The sequence below is a fragment of the Sciurus vulgaris genome (assembly GCF_902686455.1).
Source record: "Sciurus vulgaris genome assembly, chromosome: 6".
NCBI classification, from domain to species: domain Eukaryota; kingdom Metazoa; phylum Chordata; class Mammalia; order Rodentia; family Sciuridae; genus Sciurus; species Sciurus vulgaris.
This window is the reverse complement of record NC_136466.1, coordinates 41,500,896-41,525,687: the sequence shown is the minus strand read 5'-3', so window position 1 is coordinate 41,525,687 and position 24,792 is coordinate 41,500,896. Positions and strand designations below refer to the sequence as shown.

Sequence of the window (24,792 nt, the reverse complement as noted above, 5' to 3'; positions counted from 1 at the left end):
CCGCTTCAGAGTTTATGAAGGGTGTGTGCACTTTCCCGTGTTTCTGTTTTTACCTAATCCCTGGAGGAAAGTGCTCAGGCTGTTTAGACACTGCTCATTTCTCCTTCAGTGTGAAGGCAGAACCAAGTGGGTAGTGTAAGCATTTCCCTAACGTGCAAGCCTGTGACAAGGTGAAAGGAACAAATGCTGAGCCTTACCAGCTCCATCACCATTGGGTGGGGGGGGGGGAATGGTGGCATTCAGAAGAGGCTGTCATCGAGACATTGACAAACCTCATTCTCTGAAAAAAAAGGAGTCTGCTTTGCTTTCTTTGCTTTTTAAAAAGAGCTGACAGCTGCAACGCAATAATCCAGAATTCTCCTTGTTAAGCATGCAGAGGCAGGTGTGCTCCCTAAGCAGCCTGCCATTTCAGAAGTTTATCTAGTTATTTGAAGGAAATGGGCAAATTTTCTTGCAGACTGTCAAATGTAGCAGGCTATGGATTCTGGTGATTTCTCTTCTGAATTTTGGGGTCACCTCAAAATAAATATTCTCTTTTCCTTCTGCATTTGAAAATTATTTCCCTGGCTTGCTTCATACCTTTGACTTCTGACAACACCCCACTCAACTCAGAAAAGACTCCAAAGATGTCTTGATTTTTAACTCAGAGTCTAAGTTCTTCTCATGTGTAAAGAAGACCTCTCCCTGACCTGAAAGCCAAGTGACTGGATTCTTCCTGTATGGGTTTTCCAGCGACTTAGGCTGACTGATTTTGCTCTTCCACTTGAGATGATGTTTGGGGTTGGAGTGATGTACCTAAGAAGTTATGCAATTAGTATATATTACTATTTTTTTTAAAGTTCCCATTGGATATATCTTGTTCTTGCCTCATTAGTTAATAATGAGAAAATTATAAGGTCTGTCTGAGCTGTCTCATTTTTCCATTCACCCCAGCACACATGAATAAAATACCTGTCTCCTCCCAGGAATCGCATCTTGTCTTTTCACATCTTGTACATATAAAGTTCAAGACTCTGACTCAAAAAAATGTCATTTATTGACTTACCAATTATTTTATACATGGGAAATCTCCTAATAACTGTATTCAGGGATATTCAAATAAAACAAACAATAAATTATAATCAGTTATAATTACTCCCTACTTAGAAAAAGCAGTAATCTTATTAACTTATAGATTTAGTGCAGTCCCTGCTTCTTACCAACCCATGGGCTTGGCCCAATTTTTGTTTTTGGTGCTATTGTTGTCTAACTATAGCTCCAGGGGGAGGATCAGCATTTCGATACTGTCTACTTGCTCTCTTTCTTTGCAGTCTTTAATTGAGAATCTGTTCAAAAATTCTCTGCCCCTTGGTTCTGTGGACTATTGACAGCATGTACTTTTTCAGTTTCCTCTACTATTCCCTAAAAACTAGGAATAATGTACACTGACATAAGCTCCTAAGAGCCTCTAACAGGGACAACAGCATCCTCTCCTTAGTGCTTAATATGGTGTTCAGAGTCCCCAGGGTACCTTCCTCTCCAGGATCTCATTTGATCTCTGAGAACCTTGGTCATCTTGGAATTGCCTGGTGAGTAGAATGTTTAAATTCTGGTTCCAATTTGTAGAAATCTCTACCTAATGCCACACTCTTTTTCTGGGATCATTCCTTGAAAAGAGTCACTCTAAAAGACACAGAAATAAGATTAGGGAGTAGAAAGCCACAATGGTAAGCAGGGGCTTGTGCTGAGGTGCAGGTCACACTAAAAATCCTCCCAGAGAAGATGAGCACACAGTCATGAAACACACTCAGATAGCTTGTCAGGAAAACCAAAAGAACAAAAAAATCACAAAGCCTGTCTACAGTTGAATAAGAATGAGGTGGACATCAAACTTGCTACTGGCAATGCTAAAGAAAACAGTATTTCCTAAGTGCTAAAGGGACGAAACTTTGAACATACAATTTTAAACTTATCTCAATGATTATTCAAGTGTGGTGATGGAGAGATTCTCAAACTGTGAGTCAGTAAGTTTAATAATCACAGACTCACTAAATTATCAATAAAGGATTTGCTCTACCAGGCTACCAGGTAAATGATCCCAGGATTACACAGATTCAAGTACAAAAAAGAAATGACATGCCCACTATAAATAATATAGTCTACAAGAATATAGCAAACTATAATTAGAATTTCAGATTATTGGGGCCAATGAAAAAACATGGTATAAATGTGTTTTTTGTTTCTTCAGTAAGAAAAGAAAGTATAGATTAACTTTAGATCTTGCTAGGAAAAACTGCTTCTCTGGAAAATTTAAGAATAATCACAAAAATATTAGAAATGATTTTAAATGCATAGAAGACATGGAGAAAAAAAAAACTGGATGATTTCCACAGAAGGAAGGAAATAGGAAACATGATAAATAGGGAAAAAATATGGTGGCAGAAATAAGAATAAGCCATCCATCATCACAATAAATATAAATGGGTCAAACTCATTTGAGACAGAAACTATTGATTGGTATTTTTAAAGAAAATTACACCTAAAACAATTCCACAGAAGTTGAAATTTAAAGATAATAATATTTCTTTGTATAACAGTGTTAATATTTGACAAAAGCAAATACTTTGCATTCGAAAAAGCAGAGAGTATCATCTTGTCAAAATGTTCCTTTTGCCCTATTATACCATCAAACTGATGATGCAATCACAACTTTAAAACAAATTGTCATAGAATTGCAAAGAAGAAACTGTCATATCTACAATCATACTTAGAGCCTTAGAAAATTATAGTTCAACTAGATAAAAAAAGGATAGAGAAGAGCTGAACAGCATAATTATTCATATTTATATATGTATCCCTGCAGTTAGGCATAAAGTATACAGTCTTCCAAATACACATGAAATGTCTGCCATGGACTCTACCACACAAGTCAACAAATTTCAGATAAATAACAGAAGTAAAATGAAACTCAAAAGCACTATGGACCAAAATCTATTGGGAACAACTAAAGTGAAGCTTAGAGAATCTACTTGCCTCCCAGTGCATTTGTGAAAAATGAAGTCAAAATAAAATTGGCTCAAAAATTATAAGACAACACAGTGAACTGAAATGATTAAGATTAAAGCATAGAACAATGAAATAAAATAAATAACACTGACAAATAAGGTAGTTTCTTTGAACAAACTAATGAAACGGAGAAACCTGTAACAATGAGGTGAAAAGCTCAAATATTGGAGTGATATAAATGGGAGGAACTTTGAATTTGTGGCTCTCAAACAGTTTGGAGGGTTTTTCAAGGCAGAGATTGCTGGGCCCCTCTCTTTCTGGTTTTAGTTCAGTGCTTTTGAGGTGGGGCCCCAACATTTGTATTTCTAAGGGTTTTCCAGATTCTGTTGCTAGTCCTGGGACCAAAGTTTGAGAACCAGTGCTATAAATCAATTTAAAACAATCATGAAAACCTAGATGAAATGGATACTATCAGTTACTAACTTTTGGTCACGAAACTCAGAGAACAGCAATAAATCAAAACCATGAAATGGATCAAAATGCTGAAATAGGCAACTGGCCCAGAATATTTTTATGGATAAATCCTGAAGAAAGATATCTTTCTCATTTTTTAACAAAACATTCAGAGTATAGAAAAAGGAAAATACCCAAATCATTTTATAAATAAATCAGGAGATTTGGTTTAAAATAAAAAAAGACTTTTAACAGTAACATGTTTACAAAGAATCTACAAACTGAATCCACAGAAAGGAGTGTTCTAAATGTTTACCACTATTTGTTCATTTCATTGATAGTATATAGAGATAAAAACCATGATTTTTCTCGAGTATTAATAAAAGCAATTATTAACAGTAGTACCCATTTGTGATTTAAAGGGAAATGTAAGAATTCATTAAAGAGGGAATCCCGACTAACCTTAAACAAGTAGTTTATCACTTTTTCCATCTGTAAACAGGGAAGTGGGAATAGCACCTTTGGTGATACTGGGATGGCTTCATGAAATATATGCAAGGAAAACTCTTAGCTATCATCACCATTTTAGAGGCAGGATGGCAATGATGGTGAATGGCTGGGAACAATGTGCTCTGTGGACTGGTGATAAGTCACATAACACTCATTACCACTCAGCAGTAAGCACAGAAATCGATGCATTTAGAAACTTTCATAGCAGTGTCATCATATGTGGTTGGACCAAGTATTGGTCCAGATTGGAAGTCAAGACAAGCACGTTCTGCATCATAGGAGTTGAAGAAGCATTGCTTTGGAGTCAGATTGAATGATGTGAATCTGGACTTGATATTTACTAGCAGGTGCCTTAGGCAGGTTACTTAAATTTTTCTGTACTTCAGTTTCCTATTTACTAAAAGGTAGCAATGATACATATCTCTTAGGCGCATGGAGATTGCGTGTATATACACATATGTATATTTGCATGGCTTAGCTCAGTGCTGAGAATATACATAAGCATGCAGTACATGTCGGCTATTATCAAATCTTTTGGAAAACTGAGTACAGTTCATTTAGACTCTTAAAGGCCATGGTCCCTATAATCTTGACTAATCACCAATCAGCCACATTTTCTGCCAGCCCTGCAGCAAATATTTGTCCTGATATGTGAATTCTCTTCTCTGTCTTGGATGGTACTAACCCTGAATGTCTCTGTGCTTCTCTGATTAAAGTTGGACCTCTTGTTCCCCCAGGGGCATTCATCCCGCGGTGTAATGAGGACGGCTATTACAAAGCCACACAGTGCCATGGCAGCACAGGGCAGTGCTGGTGTGTGGATAAATATGGGAATGAGCTGGCTGGCTCCAGGAAACAGGGTGCTGTGAGCTGTGGTAAGACCTTCTGTATGAACCCCACAGTGACGCTAGGTGATCTGTGGGTCCTCACCACGTAAGGATCACAGCAGAATTTCCAGAGTTAGCTCTGGTCTTCAGTGAGTTTACAATAGAGAGACAGGAATCCTAGAGTCATTGCAGCTCACCCAGTACTAGTTTTGCAAGTACAAGCACCTGTGGGTTGGACAACAGTTTCTGACAGGGAACTGTCACAGGCACAGAGCAATAGGCTGTTGTCACTTGTCACTTAAGATTATAAATCTCCTAAGAATGTCTCATATTCAAACAGTTTATGGTCCATGCTGCAGAGACTCATCCTAGCTGGGTGGTGATGACATTTACATCTTCAGAAGTAATTTCCATGGGTTTCACCCTACCATTTAAGTCCCAGGTAGAGGGAACCCCCAACATGGGACATGAGATATAAGAAGAAACCAACCTTAAACCTTTTTTTTTCTCTCCTGTGTCAGAAGAGGAGCAGGAAACCTCGGGAGACTTTGGCAGTGGTGGCTCTGTGGTCTTGCTGGATGACCTAGAGGATGAACGGGAGCTGGGACCAAAGGACAAAGGGGGTAAGCTGCGGGTGCACACTCGAGCTGTGACGGAGGATGATGAGGATGAGGATGATGACAAAGAAGACGAGGTTGGGTACATATGGTAGTGCCCATGAGGAAGAGGACATGCGTTTTGCTCAAAATTGCAAGACACTTCCTATTCCTGCATTTGTATCTAAGACTCCAAGGCACCAAGGTCTTCTCCACTGTTGCTCTCTGTACCCAACCTAAGGTTTGGAAGTCAACTGCTTGTCCCCAGAGCTTTCTGATTTTGCATACAGTTGTGTGGGAGAAAGGTGTTGTTTTGGGTTTTACTTTTTTTATTTTTATGTTTTTGACAAGAGAATGGTTGGCTAATTAGAGCCCCCTTTCCTCCTGTGAAATTTTTGCCACAAGCATGTGATTTATTGGAATTCCAGCAGTGCAGGGAGCCCCCACCCTCTGAAATATCAAAGACCCTTTTTGATTACCCACATCGGTGGTTATTACAGCATGGTTCCCAGCCTTACGGTGTCTCAGTGCTTTTCTTGTGTCCTGTAGATGTTGTGGAAAACACACCACACTGTACCTTTTCCTCCTGCCCCATCACCCCTGGTGTTTATTATTAAAAAGAAAAAAATTTTTTCACATCACTATATCTGGCTTCCTACAAACAACAGCCTTAATTCAGTCAAGAGTCCCTTTGGGGAATTCATCTTCTTTATTAAAAATTGGTGTCTGGATGATTCTCTCTGCACATGCATGTACAGGGAAGACCATATGTACATGCATTGCACAAGCACACACTTCTGAGAAAGTGGCGAGCTATTAAAAACTCATTGAGAAATGCTTACGAATTTGTCAGCTTGTCCAGACCTGGAACACAATTTCTGGAATAAGAAATTTGTATCAAAGTCCTATTTTGCACTAACAGTTGACCCTTGTAGCCTGCAGGCTGAGGAGGTTTCTTCTCTATGCATTAGCAGAGTTACTGGAAGCCTCTTTGATTTGGATAAGCCTCCATTTGCCTAAATCGTTTTCCTTGCAGAAGCCATGCAACTCCCGTTTGGGCAGCTTCACAAGCCATCATCGCCATTTCAGCTGAAAGACCCCTCAGGCTGCAGCAGCCCTGTCTGTTGCATCTCCCTTCCATTCCCTTCCCTACCTACGCAAGGGCTTTTTCTAAGGCGTGCATATACCCACTCTGTTCTCTGAGAAGACAGTACCATGGTATTCCGTAGGAAAAAAAAAAAAATAGGTTTCCTAATATTATGATGAGGGTCCCAAAGTTGTATAGATTTTTTTCCACTGTTCATCCTTTGCAAAGAATCCCAAAAGGAGGCCTAGAAAAAACTTCATAGAAACACAGAGAAGCTAGGGCTGGGTTTTTAAGTGCTGGTCCCTGCCCTTTCCCTCCCCAAAAGTGTCTGGATAACTACTGAAGAAAGCTTTTCACCATTGCATTTTTCTTCCTTGTGATTGGATTCTAGTTCCAAATTTGGTAGGGGAATCATCTGTACATTAGGATTTCTCTCACACAAGTACCAAAGAGTAATCATCACAGTGGCCCCATTCCAGAAGCTCCTCCCAATGGGTTTGCTCCAGACCCGCTTGCCCTAACCAGCCACCCAAGCCAGGTACTCTAGGCCACATTGCTCTGGTCTTCCCCATGAGCTTCAACCAGGCCACAAGACAACCACATCAAGTCAGGCAAAAAGTATATTTGGCCAACCCATACTCACAGTGTGCTGGCCAGCCCTCTACCCCAAATTGACCATTCGGTATGTAGTAACCTACTAAATTAGCATTTTCCAGTTCTTGCAATAGACTGGACAAAGTGTCATTCTCCTTTGAGTTGGTCTCAGATGGAAAATAAATATACTTGGTGTTGCTAACTCCTTTGGCCTGGAAATACGAGTACAACCAGGACCCTGAGGATTTGTGTATAGAGACCATAGGCAAACTCTGCATTGGGATCATCTCAACTCTATTGCTTATGTTTCCATATTTATTCCTCACTCAGACAAAACTGAGAGCATAATTTAGAAGACAGGTGTTTAATTGCCACTAAATTACAATAGAGTACATTAAAAATCAAGACATATTAAAAATCTTAGGTTAGACCATCAAAGAAAACCATTGTTACTATTTCCTCGAGCTTGGGAAAATGCACAAGAGAACAAATTAAAATTGACAAATTGATTTCACTTAGAGAAACCTCTGTGATCAGAGTGAACCACTGATTTTAATTTGCCTAATTATCTTATGACAAGTATCAAATTAAGATGACACTTAAAGATCCTTAGCATTAACTTAATGATGGAGATGAGTGCTCTGTAGGCAATTCCCAGGAAGGTAATGAGATGCCATTTTCACAGATATTCCAAGAAGATGTTTTGATTCATTAAAATATTAAATAAAAAGCCCTCTTAAGACTGGACCCCAAACCAATGAAGTAACATTAGCAACACTTTCCATGCCTTACTTTGGCAAGACAGCATTAAGTTTTTCAGTGATCTTTAGTATTTTCCAAAAGTACTTAAGATTACATTTTGAGTTACCCAATCCTTAGACGTCAAAATTTTGTTTGTTAAAGTGGGTCCTTTAGTTACAATGACCAAGTATACATAAGATATTTTTTTTAAATAGTATTGTGACAATACACAGGTGTTGAGTTAGATTCTCACTCATTTCAGGAAACTCTAAAGATAGAATAGTTTTATTCTTATTCTAAAATAGTTATTTAATACTATTACTGTGGCAGCCAATTTGAGCCCCAGAATTTTCTTCCACTATGGTTAGTTGTCTGCCATGTAAATGTCTTTTTGTTTCTACAAATATTCTAAGCATGGGAATACCTTAATACTGGATTCCAGGGGTTTTATCAGTTTCTCCTTCTTTATGCCCCATTCCCTCCCCGCAGGAGCAAGTGACCATGTGTCTGTCCAGGTCTGCCCCTCCGCTCTTCCCAGGATGCCATTCACATTTGGGTTTGGTTCTGTTTTACCTTGACCACACTGCACAGTAACATCCAAGAGCCCTTTCTACAGTGGGTGGTTTTGGTCTTTTTATACCTTTTTCTCAAAATCACTGATGTTTGTCCCTGTTAAATGTGTAGCATTGTAACAAGAGCCCATCAAATCCAAAGTGTCAGTTTGTTGTCCCTATTGTAGATGAAATAGTGATGTAGAAAAATTAGTATTCTGAATGCTTTTCCACGTAGACTTATCTGGAATGTGAACACAACTCTTTGGTTAATAGCAAATGCTTAACTGTAGTCCTGAGTAGGTGCATTTCTGTCTGTCTCAATAAATTTTACTTTGTCTGCGATATCTGAGTGTTTGTATTGTGTTAGCTTGAATGTGAACTTACCACATCACCACACAATTGCTGTAGAATAGTCTGGGCAGCCAAAGGGGACTCCCACTAAGTCCTGTGGGCAAGGCTGCCATGATGTGGGGAGTTGACCTGCTTGCGGTCACTGCCTGATCTCCCTCATCACCCCGTGGCACACATGTGTCCCTGCTCTGAGTCATACCACCTGGTCCCTCTGTTAGCTGCCATTGCCTCTCAGGCCCCAACTTTGTTCCTTATCCACAAGATGTCCCTACTGACATCCTATTTACAACTTTATTCATTCCTTTTCCTCTCCAGCCAATTATTCTCTAATACTCCTTGCAGGGAAAGGTATCTCTCCCTTTTACAAAGACCCTGACTTCTGCTCCATTCATAAATTAACACACCGGATGCTTGTCAAACATCACTAAGCACACAGATTATAACAGCTACTATTCCCTCCCCACCTTTCTCCTCACTGGGGCAAGTATGTCTATGACTTAATTACAACTCAAGTGAGTAATTTCATCATGAGCTGAGGTACAAACTACCACATAAATAATTCCATTCCTTTACCTCATGGACAAGATTTTACAATTTATAAGATTGACAGTTCAAGAAAAAGTGCTCCATAAATTCATAAAGTAACTAATGTCAGGAGAACAATGACCAAAAGGAAGCCTCCAAGGTAGTAAAGGGTCCATTCAAGAGTTGTAGACATTTGCAGACATACACCAAATTCCTCTGCCATAACCAGGGTGTTTATAAACAAACCCCCATATTTCTTTTCTTTTTTGGGGAACTGGATATCAAACCCAGTGCTGCTTCACCTGAGACAGATCCTCTGCCCTTTTTATGTTTTGATACAGGGTCTTGCTAAGTAGCTTAGGTCCTCACCAAGTTACTGAGGCTGGCTTTGAACTCACAACCTCCTACCTAGGCCTCCCAAACTGCTGGGATTACAGGCACGTACCACCATGCTCAGCCATAACCCATATTACAAAAGCCTCAAGTTACACTTTCGTGGATGTTATATTGGTCCTTCCAAGGCTGAGATGAAAGTAAAGAGAATAGAAGTCCGCTCTCCATCTTTGGTTTTGCACCTAAGTAAAGAGGTAGTAGTCATTTCTGAATACTTTTGACTCTAAGGTTTGTTTTTATGCAGTGATTTAAAGAAATGAGAAGATATCAAAATTTGTACAATCACTAGGCCTTTCTAGATTCATTAGTAGATTTATAGACTGACCCATGTTGGAATAATGAACACCACTATGAGTAGGCCAAACTTAGTTCTAAGAATATAAAAATAGACCTACTGCCTGCTCTGTGAAGTTGTCATCTCCTCAATAAAAGACATATAAACCACTGTGACAAAGTCAGGTGGAGGGACGTCATTGCCAATGCCAGTGGCTACCCAAACCTTATTAAAGTTTGCCTTCTTGCCTTTGTTCCTTTACCCATCATTCCCTGGACTTTCTCCTAACTCTAGGGCCATTCCTTTCCGGTCTCCAGATTATTCTTTTGTGCAACTGTTGTTAGTATTGCTGGTACTCAGATCTGCACCCCAGCCCACTGCTCTTCAGTTTTCCATGCTTTCTCTGAACATGGTCTTGTGCCTATGGTTTCAATCTCTGAGGAAGCATGTGTCTGTGTCTCCAGGTTTTGACTTCTCCATTCTGCAATCATCACCTGCTTTGTACATAATTCTACTTAAATGTCCCACTGAAACCTCAATTTGAAGCCTTAAAAAGCAAAACAATAGAAAATACAATGAATTGCCTATGCAATAGTAGTCTGCAAGGCTTTTCTTAAGTCCTAACAAACACAAGCCATAAAGGAAAAGATGAGTAAGTGTGTTGCCATAAAAATTAATGACACATCATAAACAAACATAAAAGATAAACAAGAGGCTAAAGAAGATATTGGTGACATAAAACAGATGAAGGATTAGGATATAAAATATTTTTAAAAACTTCTATAAATTCATAAGAAAAATACAGCCCAACAGACTAGTGGATAAAAGATAAAAATCAAGCAATTCATGGAAAACATACAAAAGGCAATGAAACCATGCCCAATCTCACCCATGATTGGGGAAATGCAAATTAAAGCAATGCTGTATTAGGTATCACTGAGAAAAAAAATCACCGTCATGTCAAGTGTTGGTGTGAGTGTGGGCTAGGGGGCAATCGTGTACACTGGGGTCATGTGGAAGGCAGTTTGGCAACTGTACACCCTAGGACCTAGGAATTTCACTTCTCAGGAACTACTCCCAGAGGAAAAACTATTATGCTCATTTACAAGAATATCTGTAAAAGTATATCCATTGGAGGATCACCTGTTAGAATGAACACTTGAGGAGAAAACTACTCAGCAAAATAGACTACTCAACAGTGAGTCTATACTCTGGAATTTATGCAGAAATCAAAAATAATGTAGTAACCTTATACATACTGACTTAAAAACCTCTAAAATGTTAGTTATAGGGGGAAAAAATCAAGGGACAGAGTATGATATATGCAAGTTATTTTATCTAAAAAGTGATATAAACCAGGTGCGTTGGCACACAACCTGCAATGCCAGTGACCTGGGAGGCTGAGGTAGGAGGATCACAAGTTCAAAGCCTGCTTCAGTCATGGCAAGGTGCTAAGCAACCCAGTGGGACCCTGGCTGCAAATAAAATACAAAATAGGGCTGGGGATGTGGCTCAGTGGTGGAGTGCCCCTGAGTTCAAAACCTGGTACCAAAAAAAATAAAAAGTGATACAAGTTTCTTGGGGGCAGAGGTGGAAATGCACAGAAGAAGGCCTGTTACCAAGCTGGTAACAGAGTAACCTAAGGGAAGAACAGGGATTGGGGCTGGTGGCCAGTGAGGGCATGGGCTGGGGCTTCATCTCTAAGTTTTGTTTTGTCACAAAGCAATATATCATATCTTTTTGTGTGATTTTTAAAAATAAGCAAAACATCATGCATAATTCACAATGCTTCTTCCTACAGCCCTGGCCTCAGGAACGGCACCACCATCTATGCCACTCTGCCACCCCCACCAGCAAGAATTTGGTGAATTCTGCCAGTTCTAAACATCTCTCCCTCTCTCTGCTATTGCCTCTCAATGGTCCTAGGAGTTTCTTCTCCAGTGACTGTTCTTGCCCAGCTCCATTCCATCCTCCCTGCTGCTGCTGCTTCCAGAGTAATTCTAAAGGGCAAAACACATAATGGGGGGAGGGAAGGGTTAGTGTTAGGGTTAGAGTTAGGGTTAGGGAGGGGGGGCAGAATGGAGGAAGGAAGGACTGTATAGAGGAAAAAGGGGTGGGAGGGGTGGGGGGAAGGGAAAAAATAACAGAATGAATCAAACAACATTACTCTATGTAAATTTATGATGACACAAATGGTATGCCTTTACGCCATGTACAAACAGAGAAACAACATGCATCCCATTTGTTTACAATAAAAAAAAGAGAAAAAAAACAATAGGTGAAACCAAAAAATAAATAAATAAATAAATAAAGGGCAAAACAGCTAGTGTCACTCTCCCCACTTAATTTCAAGTTTTCTATCAAGTTCTGGGCCAAATCTAAACTACAGTAATCCCACCTTGTCTGCAGGGAATACACTCCAAGAACTCCAGTGGATCCTGAAACTGTAGGTAGTACTAACCCCATATATACAGTTTTTTTTTTTTTCTATGTGTACATACTTAAGATAAAGTTAAGCACAGTAAGAGATTAGCTGCTAATAAAACAGAGCAACTAAAACAATGTTATAATAAAAGTCACGTGAATATTGTACCCCCCCCAAATACCTTATTGTACTATACTCACCCTTCTTGTGACGATGTGATGATATAATTAGACACAGTGAGGTGAATGACATGAGCATTGTGATGCATTAGTCTACTCTTGAAGTTCTGAGGTTATATCAGAAAGGAGAATCATCTGTTCTGGGTTATTCTGGATCAAACTGCAATAACGTTGATGATATCAGGAACACATGATGTAAATAACTGGGGATCCTTGATAGTTGTAGGGTATTTTTGCCAAAGTCTTTTAGAAAAACATTGCAATTGGAACTTGTTTTCTCTTTCTTTTTAATTCATAAAAGTGTTGTGGCAGAGATTATAAACTTTTAATGACCATATGGGTGACTTTAATGCTGCATTCCATACAAGGATCATACTCCATAAGTTTGTCCTAGTATGTCTATGCACTATGAAACATTTTGGCAGATTTCAGTAATGTCCACACTGCTCATTCTGTTTAATTTTCTCCTTCTTCCTCTTTCTCTTTAGATAACTCTACAAGTTCTTCCAAGTCCTCACTGTTAATAATTGTCACTGGCCTTCAGTATGTTCTTCCACTCCTTTATCAAGTATGTCAGCAAAATCCTTCTCTACCAACTTGTCTTGCTGTGTGAATGATTTTTCTAACTTCCCTATCCCTGGGAAGCCTTTAAAATCATTCATAATTTCATAAGTTGTTCCAGTAGGCATGTATGGTTTCTCATTTTAATACAGCCATTGCAGCTTTGATGAATGTTTTTGTGTCAGCAGTTGTGAATGATTTCCAACACTGCCTTACATCAGATTAAGATCTGCATCAATTGCTGATTGTGGTCAAGGACCAGGTGGGTGTATATGGCCTTGACAACCCCATGGTTAAGGGGCTAAAGCACTGGGGTTATATTTGGAAGTAAAATTACAATCTTGACACTTACATAATGAACAAATTCAGGAAGCTCAGTTACACTGCCTACTATTAATAGGACTTTAATATTCAATTTTTCTCCTTGGAGATACCTTTTCCCTTAGCTTAGTAAAGCATCAATGGAACACTCCATTAACAAGAGCACATAACAAGACACCCATACTTTCTGATAATGTTAGATAATTGTTGGTTTTGAGAGTTGGTTTTGAGAGTGGGTTCTTTGCTTACTTTTCAAATTCTATTTCACCCCCCCCCCCCCAAGAACCTCCAGCCCTTTCAATGCCTCTGGTTCCTTTACCTGGAAGTGGCATGGGAACTCCATTCAATTAGTCATCATTTAGAAACCCTTGTAGATTGTTCTCAAAGGAAGTTGCCATGCCTCTTCTCTTCCTCTAGCACCCTAGAGCACCTCCAACATAGTACTTGTTTACTTGTACATTGATAAAAGCCCTTGGAAAGTGAGTGAAGACAAAAAGGTGGACTAGAAAGCTCCAAAGTCACATTTCCTGCAAAGACACACACAGACCAGAAAAACTGGCTCAAATAACCTTAAAGGAACTCGATAAAATAGGTAAAAGTTTGCAGCAATCAAGATTAGGTCTTTTTTTTTTTTTTTTTATCTTTACAAACTGCATTTTGATTCATTGTACACAAACGGGGTGCATCATTTCATTTCTATGGTCATACACAATGTAGATTCACACCATTCATGTAATCATATATGTACTATAACAATACATGTAAACATACATGTAATCATACATGTAATGATGTCTGTCTCATTCCACCATCTTTCATACCCTCCCCCTCTCCCCCTCTCATTTCCCTCTATGTAATCTATAGTTCCTCCATTCTTCTCTCACCCCCACCTCCCCATGCCCATTATGTATCACCATTCACTTATCAGGGAGAACATTCAGCCTTTGGATTTTTAGGATTGGCCTATTTCACTTAGCATGATATTCTCCAATTCTACTCATTTACCTGCAAATGCCATAATTTTATTCTTCTTTATGGCTGAGTAATATTCTATTGTTTATATACCACAGTTTCTTTATCCATTCATCTGTTGAAGGGCATCTAGGCTGGTTCCACAATCTAGCTATTGTGAATTGAGCTGCTATAAACATTGATGTGGAAGCATTACTGTAGTATGCTAATTTTAAGTCCTTTGGGTATAAACTGAGGAGTGGGATAACTAGGCCAAAAATGGTGTGATGAGACAGACATCATTACCCTATGTATATGTATGATTACATGAATGGTATGAATCTACATCATGCAAAACTATAGAAACAAAATGATGTACCCTATTTGTGTACTATGAATCAAAATGCAGTCTGTAAAAATAGAATTAAAAAATTAAAATAAGATGGGTCCATTCCAAGTTTTCTGAGGAATCTCCATACTGCTTTCCAGAGTGGCTGCACCAATTTGAAACTCTACCAGCAATGTACAAGTGTACATTTTTCCCCACATCCACACCAACACCTATTATTGCTTGTGTTCTTTATAATAGTCATTCTAATTGGAGTAAGATGAAATCTTAGAAGAAGTAGGTATATTTAAAATACAGATTTTATAGTATTCTAACTACTGATCCCCTGCTTGGTACATTATGGACTTGGTGTAGATGAGGTTGCAGCCTAGTAACCAGTTCCATCCCTCAACCAGAGGAAACAGAGCAGATCTTATCTGAAATCATCTAATCTTTCTGAAGGCTGCCTAAAGGACTAGTTTCTATTTCACTTAACTTGAAGGAGCAGGCAATGCTTATGAAAGCTGCAGAAGGAATTCAGACCCACAGTGGCCTGGAACAAGAGGTTATGAGTACAGGAATGCAATAGACCATTGAAGACTCCAGAGGGAAGCTTCATTAAGACTGTTTGGGAAAATTAAGACATTCAAAAGCAGCCATGCACATGGGGGCACTGAAAAAGCCATACATATAATCCCAGTCAAGACTACTACTCAGGTAAGATGAATGAAATAACCTTAAATTTCCAGCCTGTGTTGATTCCAAGACTCAGATGTGCCTAGTTTATTAATGAAGGAATACCCTGGTGTAATGCCAGTCTGAAGAGAGGTGGCAATTTTTTCCAATATCTGATTTTCAACAGCAACAAAAACCAAGATATACGAAGTAATAGGGAAACATGACCCATTTAAAGGAAAATAAAAGTGGTGGCAGGAATTTTCTCTGACAAAGCCCGGGAAATAGTTATTAGAAAAAAACTATCACTAATATGCTCAAATAGCTAAAGAAAAACATGGACAAAAACAAAGGAAAATGATATTTGAACAAAACTAGAAGGTGAGCAAAACAGAAATTATGAAAAGGAAGCAAATTCTGGAGCTGATAAACACAATAACTGAACCAAAAATTCATAAAAAGAGTTTACAAGACTATTTAAGCCAGCAGAAGAAACAACCAGCAAACTTGAAAATATGACATTTGAAAGGATCGGTGTGAGAAGCAAAAGAAAAGGGAATGAGTAAAAATGAATGGCGCCTACAGGACTTAGGGGCCACCATGAAGTGGACCATTGTGCACATTTTGGGAACCCAAGAATGAAGAAAGGAAAGGGATAAAGATATTATTTGTGGGAAGGGTAGTGGTAAGGGAAATCCTAAATTTGAGGAATGACATGAATCTGCAAATCTAAGCAGCACCATGAATTTCAAGTAGGACAAACTTAAAGAGACTCATACAAGGCTGTTATCAGACTTTTCAAAGTCAAAACCAAAGAGAGAATCTTGAAAGCAGCAAGAGAAAAGTGACTCATCATGGACAAGGGATCCTTAATAAGAGTATTTCTCAGCAGAAACCTTGCAGAACTGAAAGTGGAGGAATAATATTTAAAGTGCTCAAAGAAAAAAATCTGTTAACCAGGAAGTCTATATCCAGTAAAAATATCCTTCAAAAATGGGAGAAATTAGGCAATTCCCAGATGAACAAAAGCTGGGAAATGTCTGTACTCTCCAAGTCAAGTTGACATGAAAGGATGCTAGATAGTAAACCAAAGCCATACCAAGAAAAAAAAAAATTTCTGGTAAAGGTGATACACGGTCAAATAGACAAACCAGTACATTGTAATTTTGGTTCCTGACACTTGCATTTCTATGGGATTATTTATTTATGTATTTGGTACTATAGATTGAACTAGGACTGCTTTACCACTTAGCTACATCCCCAGTCCATTTTATTTTGGATTATAATACAGGATCATCCTAAGGTGCTCAAGGCCTCACTAGATTCCCGAGGCTGGCCTCAGACTTTTATCCCTCCACCTCAGCCTTGCAAACTGCTGGGATTACAGGTATGTCACCATGCCTGACCAAAACTCTTTAAAAAAAAGTTGTAATACTAGATTTGACAATTATTTCTTGGATGTAACACTGAAAGTGCAGACAACAGAAAAACTACACATAAATTTATAAAAATTAAAACCTTTTGTGCTTCAAAGGACACTATCAACAGAATGAAAAGTCATCCCATGGAATGGGAGAAAATTCTTTGTCATATATCTGATAAATAATTAACATCCAAAATATATAAAGAACTCTTATAACTTACCACCAACAACCTGATTTTAAAAATGGGCAAAAGACGTGAACAGAAAATTTTTCACAGATTAGATATGAATGACAAAAAATACATGAAAGATGGTCACCATCATTAGTTATTAGCAAAAGGCAAATCAAAATCACAATGAGATTCCACTTCACACCATTTAAAATGGTTATTCTCAAAATAGTAAATAAAAGTAACAGATGTTGTCAATCAAGTATATGGAAAAATTAGAACACTAGTGTACTGCTGGTGGCAATGTAAAATGGTGCATCCACTATGGAAGAATGTCAGTTCCTCAACACAGTACCATCATATGATCCACATGATCATTCCTAGGTGTTTACCAAAAAAATTGAAAACAGGGATTTGAACAGGTACTTATATACCAATATTCATAGGAGCATTTACAATTGCCAAAAGTTGATAACAGCCCAGATGTCTATCAAAAGATGAATGGACAAACAAAATGGAGTATACAAATACAAGGGAATATTATTCAGCCTTCTAAGAAGACAAATTCTGCCATATACTACAACATAAATGGGCCTTGAAAACATGATGCTAAAAGAAAGAAGCCAACATGAAAGTGTGATTCCAATTTTAGAAGAGACCAAGAATAGTCAACTTCAGAGATCGAAAATAAAACAGTGGTTACGTGGAGCTGGAGGGGAGGCCTTGGGAATTTCCCAGTTAATAGAGTCTCAGTTTGGGCTACGGAAGTTCTGGAGATGGATAGAAGCAATGGCTGTATAACAATGAGAATATACTTAATCCCATAAAATGTATACCAAAAAATGGTTAGAATAGTAAGATTTATGCTGTGTATATTATGTGACAGTTTTTTTTTTTTTTTTAAAAAAGAAAAACAAAATGTCTTTCAGTCCTAATCTTTCTCATTCTTAGTGATCAAAGCATGGCTGGTGACCAGTTACTGCATGTTGGATGGATATGAATAAGCAAATGGCAATAGAAGCAAAGAAGACTGGCCAATTAATTCTGCCTGAAAAGCCTTTTTTTTTTTTTTTTGCTTAAGACCTCATAGGAAGGATGACATTTGATCAATACCTTTCCATAATTTGAATTCATAAAGTTGAATTTTTTAAATCGCTCTATTGATTTATACTGCCTTTGGTATGAAATCATCCATTTTAAGTGTGACTTTTATTAAATTGGTAGTAATTAACCACCGTACATCTAATTTTCCAACATTTCCACTGCCCCAAGAAGAAACCCCAGGTCCTGCTCCACAGTCTTTCCCTTTCCCACCCTGGGCCCCAGGAGACTGCCAACTGCTTCCTGTCTTTTCTGAACTCTTGGTACTAATAGAGTCTCCCATGTGGGCTTTGTGTAGGACCTCTGATGACAAACCAGCTGTCAGGACTTTCTACTGTTCACAGTGAGAAGATTGCAGATTCAGACGGTAACCCTGGTGCTAAGGAACGATCTGCACGGTTTTCAACTGTGGGTTTGAAACAGGTAACCACACATGCCCTCCAAAGCCAGAAAGCAGTCCTCTCTTTCTGGCATCCATGCTATTGCACCCTACTATTCCTGGTTTTACCATTGCCCCTTTGTCCCCTTTTTCCTTCTAAAAAGGACTTACTCTTTGATTATATACCATAAAAATATTCTTTTCCCACTTATTTTCCACTTACTTGAATTCTATATAAACTTACTTTTAAAAAGTTTATTTAATCTACACTTACTTTAAAAAAAACTGTATCACTAATCACATTCAGGAAAAAAAATTGAGACTAATTAAAACCCAAATCTCAGTGCTCATGAAAATTCTGATCAGTTCTCAAAACAGAGACCTGGATGATATGGTCTCTGATCTGGATGTTATGGCTTGTAGATCTGGGGCTGAAGGCTTTTGGCTATTGTTGCCTGTTTTCAAAAATCAAAAGTGATGTCAATTTAAGTCTACTCAACAGCCCACATTCTTCTTTCATTGAGAAGAACACTGACAGGTGCTATCTTTGCAAATTAGAAAGAAAAATAGAAATAGTACCTTAAGTTTTGTCCCATCATCCCAGATATAATTTGTCTAATGCCCTATAGATAGGACAGCCTATATATATATAGATATGTAAAATATACTATATTGTCACAGTGTTCTATTTAGAGGAAAATCTCCTTTTGGTTTTTTTTTTTTTTTTTTTGATACCAAGGATTGAATCCAGAGTTGAGTCACATACCCAACCCTTTTCCTTTTTTTTTTTTTAATCATTATTATTTTGAAACAGAGTGTCATTAAGTTGCTTAGGGCCTCTCTATGTTGCTAAGGCTGGCTTTGAACTTGCAAACTTCCTGCCTCAGCCTCATGAACCATTGGGATTACAGGTGTATGCCACTATGCCAGGCATACATTTTTGTTCTTTATGATAACAGAAGATAGTTAAACTCTAGATTATGATTTCCAACCTATTTTAAAGCACCTGTGTCAATTACATTGCCATATTTGCAGAGTTGAAAATTTGGGACTTAATGAATTTTCAGAGCTGTGCTATGAGAACATTGTATCCAAAATAATCAAAGTACAATCTTAGTACAGTACTGTTTGTCTTGGGACAACTGGTAGAGGTGTAAGTTGTGATAAAAGGGTAATGTTAATGACTACCATTAGATACTAAGACCCAGTGTAAGCTGCTTCTGTGTCATAATTATCTCATGGAAGTCTCATGACAGTTCTGTACATAGAAACAATGATTCTTCTTATTTTATAGAGAAGTTAAGCAACTTATCTAAAGTCACATAACTAGTAAATGGGAGTGAGGACCTAAACTCCACATAGGCAGTTTCCAAAGCTCATGTACTGAACTGCTATGCTGTGTGTTTTTACCTACAAAAAAAAGATTAAATGGAAGGTAACTACATACACACACATACACACATACCTACGCATACACGCACACATAACCAAAGTAGACTCCCTGAACCTTGGGGGAAAGTCCAGCAATATATTAATTCACGTTTATCAGCCACCAGGTACCTAGCATTATAAGACAAGGAAATGAGGCCTTGAAAGAATTTCCCTGCAGGAAAGAGAAGACAGACAGTCAGGCATCCCATACTCAGTGGGGCATTAATAGGCCAGTCTGAACATAGACATCGTCGGTGAGAATTTCCCTGGCTCTCTTTGGCTCCTCAGGTTAGCACCTTCCCTTTCTTGGCTTCAGTTTCTCCCTGTGAAATGCACAGACTGGATCTGCTGGGGTCTGAGCTTCTATGATTCTGTACTAATTGGCAGCCTGTGGTCTGAGTTCCCTGTACAACATACTTTCTGCACTTCCAACTTACACCCATTGGACTTTCCCTGTTTTCACAGTTTCAAGGACAACAAACCCCACATATTGCTTATCCATGAGCTGTACTATGGGGAGTAGCTTTCTCTTACAAATGGGGGTGAATTAAGATGAATTTTGTTTGGAGAATTGCTTTACCCTTCCATCACACACTGCTCTCTCTCTCTCTCTCTCGATCTCAGCCTCCCTGTGGTTTCTCAAAGTCCAAGTCTCAACTTCACAGTGCCCTATTCACCACAACCTGCCATATTTCACTTTCAGCTGAGTGGAGAATTCATTGCATTTCACTTTTCAGTCTCAATAGTGCAAACATATATTCAGGGCTGACATATTTTCATTATGGAAAAGCAAAGCTCTCAAACAGACGCTGCCTGCAGGGATTAATGAAGGGAGTGGTTATTTATTCTGCCACTTGACATTTCATGCGGAATAATTCCCAAGTCATTTTATACTTTAACAAATAGTTCATGAGTAAAGGAACTTAGCACTCTGGATGAGCACCAAACCAGGACTTAGGAGCTGGCTAGTTACCCAGCAGAAATGAAGCCACTTTTCAGGGTCTGGATGAAAGTAAGGATGCTCCATAATGTCACAATCAGCTGACCATGGGAGCCTGTCCTCCCAATGTCACATAGCACTGCCTCATCTAGACACAACCTCACCAATCACTCCCAGGAACTCTAAGGACACCCTAAAACCCTAACATCAAATTCTTGGCCTTGTCTATGGGTTCAGTCTACCACCTTTATTAATATGAAAATATCCCAGACCATTTGTGATCAGAAACCCACGTCTCCCTTTAGCTACCTGAACACTACACAAACTCTACAACTTGTTTTCAATGTCTACAAGACCCTGACTTCCTTTTCCTTTTTCATCTTTTCCCTCAACCTGCTTTACTTTTATTCTATTGTGGTTTTCTCTGTTGCTGAAATAGTCCCTCACTTCCCCATCTCACGTCAGGGCTTGGCTGAAGCCCAGGCCTGGTCCCTATGTCTTTCAGGTGGTATTCTAACCCCATGTGGCCACCCCCTCAACCATCAGAAGAGGCCATTTCTCTGTCACACAGAAAGCATACCCTGGGTCTTTTGGTTGGTTTGGATGCTCAATGCAACTCTTTTAGAAAGGGGGAAACAAAAGAAAAAGGAAAATAATAAACCAGTATCCATCATGGATTAGAATTCCTAATTATGTTCCAAGGCTCAGATAAACCCCTGTGAACTTAATCCATTCAACATTTATTGTGGTCCTTTTTCATACTGTATTCATTTATGGATTTTTGCCCCATTCTAGAGTCTGTGACATTCAGGGCACAGAGATTTTTCCCAACTCTCCAGTTCTGAAGTTCCCCTCTGTCTGAGGGCACACAATTGATAGATCTAAGATAGCCAATGTATTGGCACTCCGACTCCATCATTTCTGATGTTTAGCTGCTTCTCTGTGGTTCCCTGACAGCCTTTCAGATCTGAGGTCTAAGGTACTAGAGGGATTGGACACTAAATGTCTACCTTCTCCAAGTTGCTGCTAGGTTATTTTCAGGCCAGGAAATTCTGGGGAAATCAGAATGAGGCCTGAGCTCTTGTGGACAAAACCCTCCTGGACCATCCATGGCATTTGAACCTGCCTCCCACCCTATCCCTCAAGCTAATGAGCTGGTGCTCTCCTAACCACCTTCTGACTGCTGAGCCAAATATGATCACCAGGGATCATATTTGGAGTTATGGGTGGTGATAAGAACTTCAGGTCAGAGAGGTTAGACACTTTAAGCAATCTTGAAGTTTAGTAATTTGGCTAACAAAGTGCTCAGTGAAAATATCCTTGATAACATATTTCATAAAATACTGAATAAAATTATTTATAGTCTTCAAGATATAGATAGATTTAATTCTTCAATTAGCTAAAAGACAAGACAAAAATCCACAGAGTTAAGCTAATGCTAGAGCTAGATTTTGCCTCACAGTACCTGCCAATCTTTCAATGGTCTCTAGCTGTGTACTAATAGTCTCATAGAGAAACAGCAGTGAAAGCCTATGCCTCTACAGGATAGGGGTAAGCTTAGAAAAATTGGGAGGTTAAGACCTTCAAAAGACACTATATATATTATACATGTATATATACTATATATACACTATATATAGTATAATATAATATACTATTATTATAATAAAATATAATATTATAGTATAATATTAATAATATAATATATACTATATATTTATACTATATATATAAGAGTATATATATATATATATACTCTTATACATGTATCAAGGAATATATGACACTCTATTAATTTAAACAATTTATGTTTTTATGTATTAGTTACAAAATAATTTTTTAAAAATTCTGGGAAAAATGATGTGTGTATGAATGTGGTTGAGAGAATTACTAATCTCTGGTGCTATAAAAATGCTAGTATTACCTCAGCTTTTGCAATTATAGAAGGAATATGTATACACTGACACACACTAAATTCAATTCCATGTAACAGAAGTCAATTTAAAATTTCTGAAACCTTTAGAATGTAAAATCCTTCAAAACATTGTGTGCGTGTGTGTGCGTGCACATGCATTTTTTTTTTTTATTTTTTTTTTTTTTTTTGTACTGGGGATTGAACCCAGGGGCACTTAACCACTGAGCCATATCCCAGTCTTTTTCTTTCTTTTTTTTTTAATTTTGAGAAAGGGCTTTGGTAAGTTGCTAAGGGCCTAAATTTCTGAGACTAACTTTAAATTTGCAATCCCCCTGCCTCATCCCCCTGAGCCACTGGGATTATAGGCCTGTGCCACTGCACCAGGCTGATGCTATATTTTAAAAATAGTAAGATTACTTTGCCTCTGAGTAAATTAATTTGTTAATAAATAAAAACAGAATAGGGAAATGGGCAGGGTGTTGGAGGACTGACATGCCAGTCTTGGCCTTACCTCTATATAGAGTAGGATAAAATCAGGAAACATTTTCTATGAGAATTTTTTAAAAGGCATGATTTATTACCTTTGTGGTCTAAAACCTCAAGGAAAAAACAATCAAACTTAATGTGTCCCTAGCAGAAGCAGATTCAAGTCTTTAGGGACAGATGAAGAAATGACCCTATGTGTAGCAAAGAAAACAAAGATATGGAAAATATGGGGAAATGAATTAAAAGTAATGAATGTAAAGCGAGGAGGTAAAACTAAGCCTAATTGGAATTTTGGAGGAATATTGTACATAGGGTAGAATTCACTGTTGAAATCTTCCAAAAATTAATGGAAGTCACCAAAGTATTAGAAATTTCATCAAAATAGATAAAATCCATTTCTAGATGTATCATAGTCTATCTAGACAAAAACAACCTTAAAGGCAGCTGGAAACAAATGATGGGTTACCTTTACCTTTCAAATGAATAACAATTGAATCACCGATTCTCAAATTTAGTATATAGCAGAAATAACTGGCATTTTATTTTCTTATTTTTTTGGTACTGGGTATTGAATCCAGGTGTACTGTACCACTGAGCTACATCACCAGCTCTTTTTATTTTTTTAATACAGGCTTTCACTAAGTTGCTGGCTCAAACTTGTCATCCTCCTGTCTCAGCCTCCTGAGTACTGTGATTAGGGGTGTGCACCAACACCAGTCTCCTGGTGGATTTTTAAAAACACATTCCTGAAATTCAGTTGCGGAGTTTGGATTCAGTAGGTCTCAAATAAGGTTCAAAAAATTGCATTTCTAATAATCTTCAAAATGATACTGATGCTGATGGTTTGGGGACCACTCTTGCAACATTGGATTATACAGAGCTACATTATCAAGAACAGCAGTGGATTAAAGGGACAATGGAAGATATCTATAAAGTACCAACTGAAAAACTGTCAACCTACAATTGATATCCAGGAAAACTAGCTTTCAAGAACAAAGGCAAAATAAAGATTATGGTGGACAAATACTGAGAGAGACTTTACCACATATTTTCAGTGTAACTTCTATAACAGGTGCTTCAGGAAAAAAAAAAAAAAAAGTTAATATTCCAGAAGGCAGATCTGAGATGGAAGAAGGAGCAGTGACCCAAAGAAAATGTCAAATGTGGTTAAACACAACGTTCACTGTTTCAAAATAGAAAATTTCTTATCTGTACAGCAACAAAAATTTAGAATTAAGATTGTAGCGTGTGAAAGTATACAGAACAAGATCAGAATGATCTGATTTACAACAGTTTAAGATCCCTGTTTTGCATGGGAATAAATAAAACATTGAATTTATATTTCAAAACAAAATATAAATATTGAAATTTTCAGTGCATTTACTATAAGATCAGTAACAGAGCACCAGACACCAAAGTAGTTAATGGGAAAGTATGAAATGAGAGAAAAAAATTATTTCAAACAAATTTACAAAAACTAAAAAGTAGCCAGGTGCAGTGGCACACACCTATAAACTCAGGGGCTCCAGAGGCTGAGAAGGAGGATCAAAGGTTCAAAACCAGGCTCAGCAACTTAATAAAATCCTGTATCAAAATTAAAAATAAAAAGAGTTGGGG

At 38.1% G+C, this 24,792-nt stretch overlaps 1 protein-coding gene and 1 long non-coding RNA gene across 3 annotated transcripts in view; one reads left to right on the top strand and one right to left on the bottom strand.

The window, feature by feature from the left end:
• The window catches only part of SPOCK1 (SPARC (osteonectin), cwcv and kazal like domains proteoglycan 1), a 518,936-nt gene extending 510,249 nt beyond the window's left edge, over positions 1–8,687 (top strand). For both annotated transcript variants that reach the window (XM_079143902.1, XM_079143903.1), the window contains exons 10-11: positions 4,686–4,823; positions 5,297–8,687. In XM_079143902.1, the coding sequence (XP_079000028.1) occupies positions 4,686–4,823; positions 5,297–5,487 (329 nt within the window). In that variant the 3' untranslated portion in view covers positions 5,488–8,687. The remainder of the gene's footprint in view (positions 1–4,685; positions 4,824–5,296) is intronic.
• Positions 8,688–13,619: 4,932 nt separating this feature from the next.
• Positions 13,620–24,792, bottom strand: part of LOC306663559 — a 43,073-nt gene continuing 31,900 nt past the window's right edge. Inside the window, exon 3 of the long non-coding RNA XR_013764464.1 lies at positions 13,620–13,903. This is a non-coding gene — a long non-coding RNA (uncharacterized lncRNA). The remainder of the gene's footprint in view (positions 13,904–24,792) is intronic.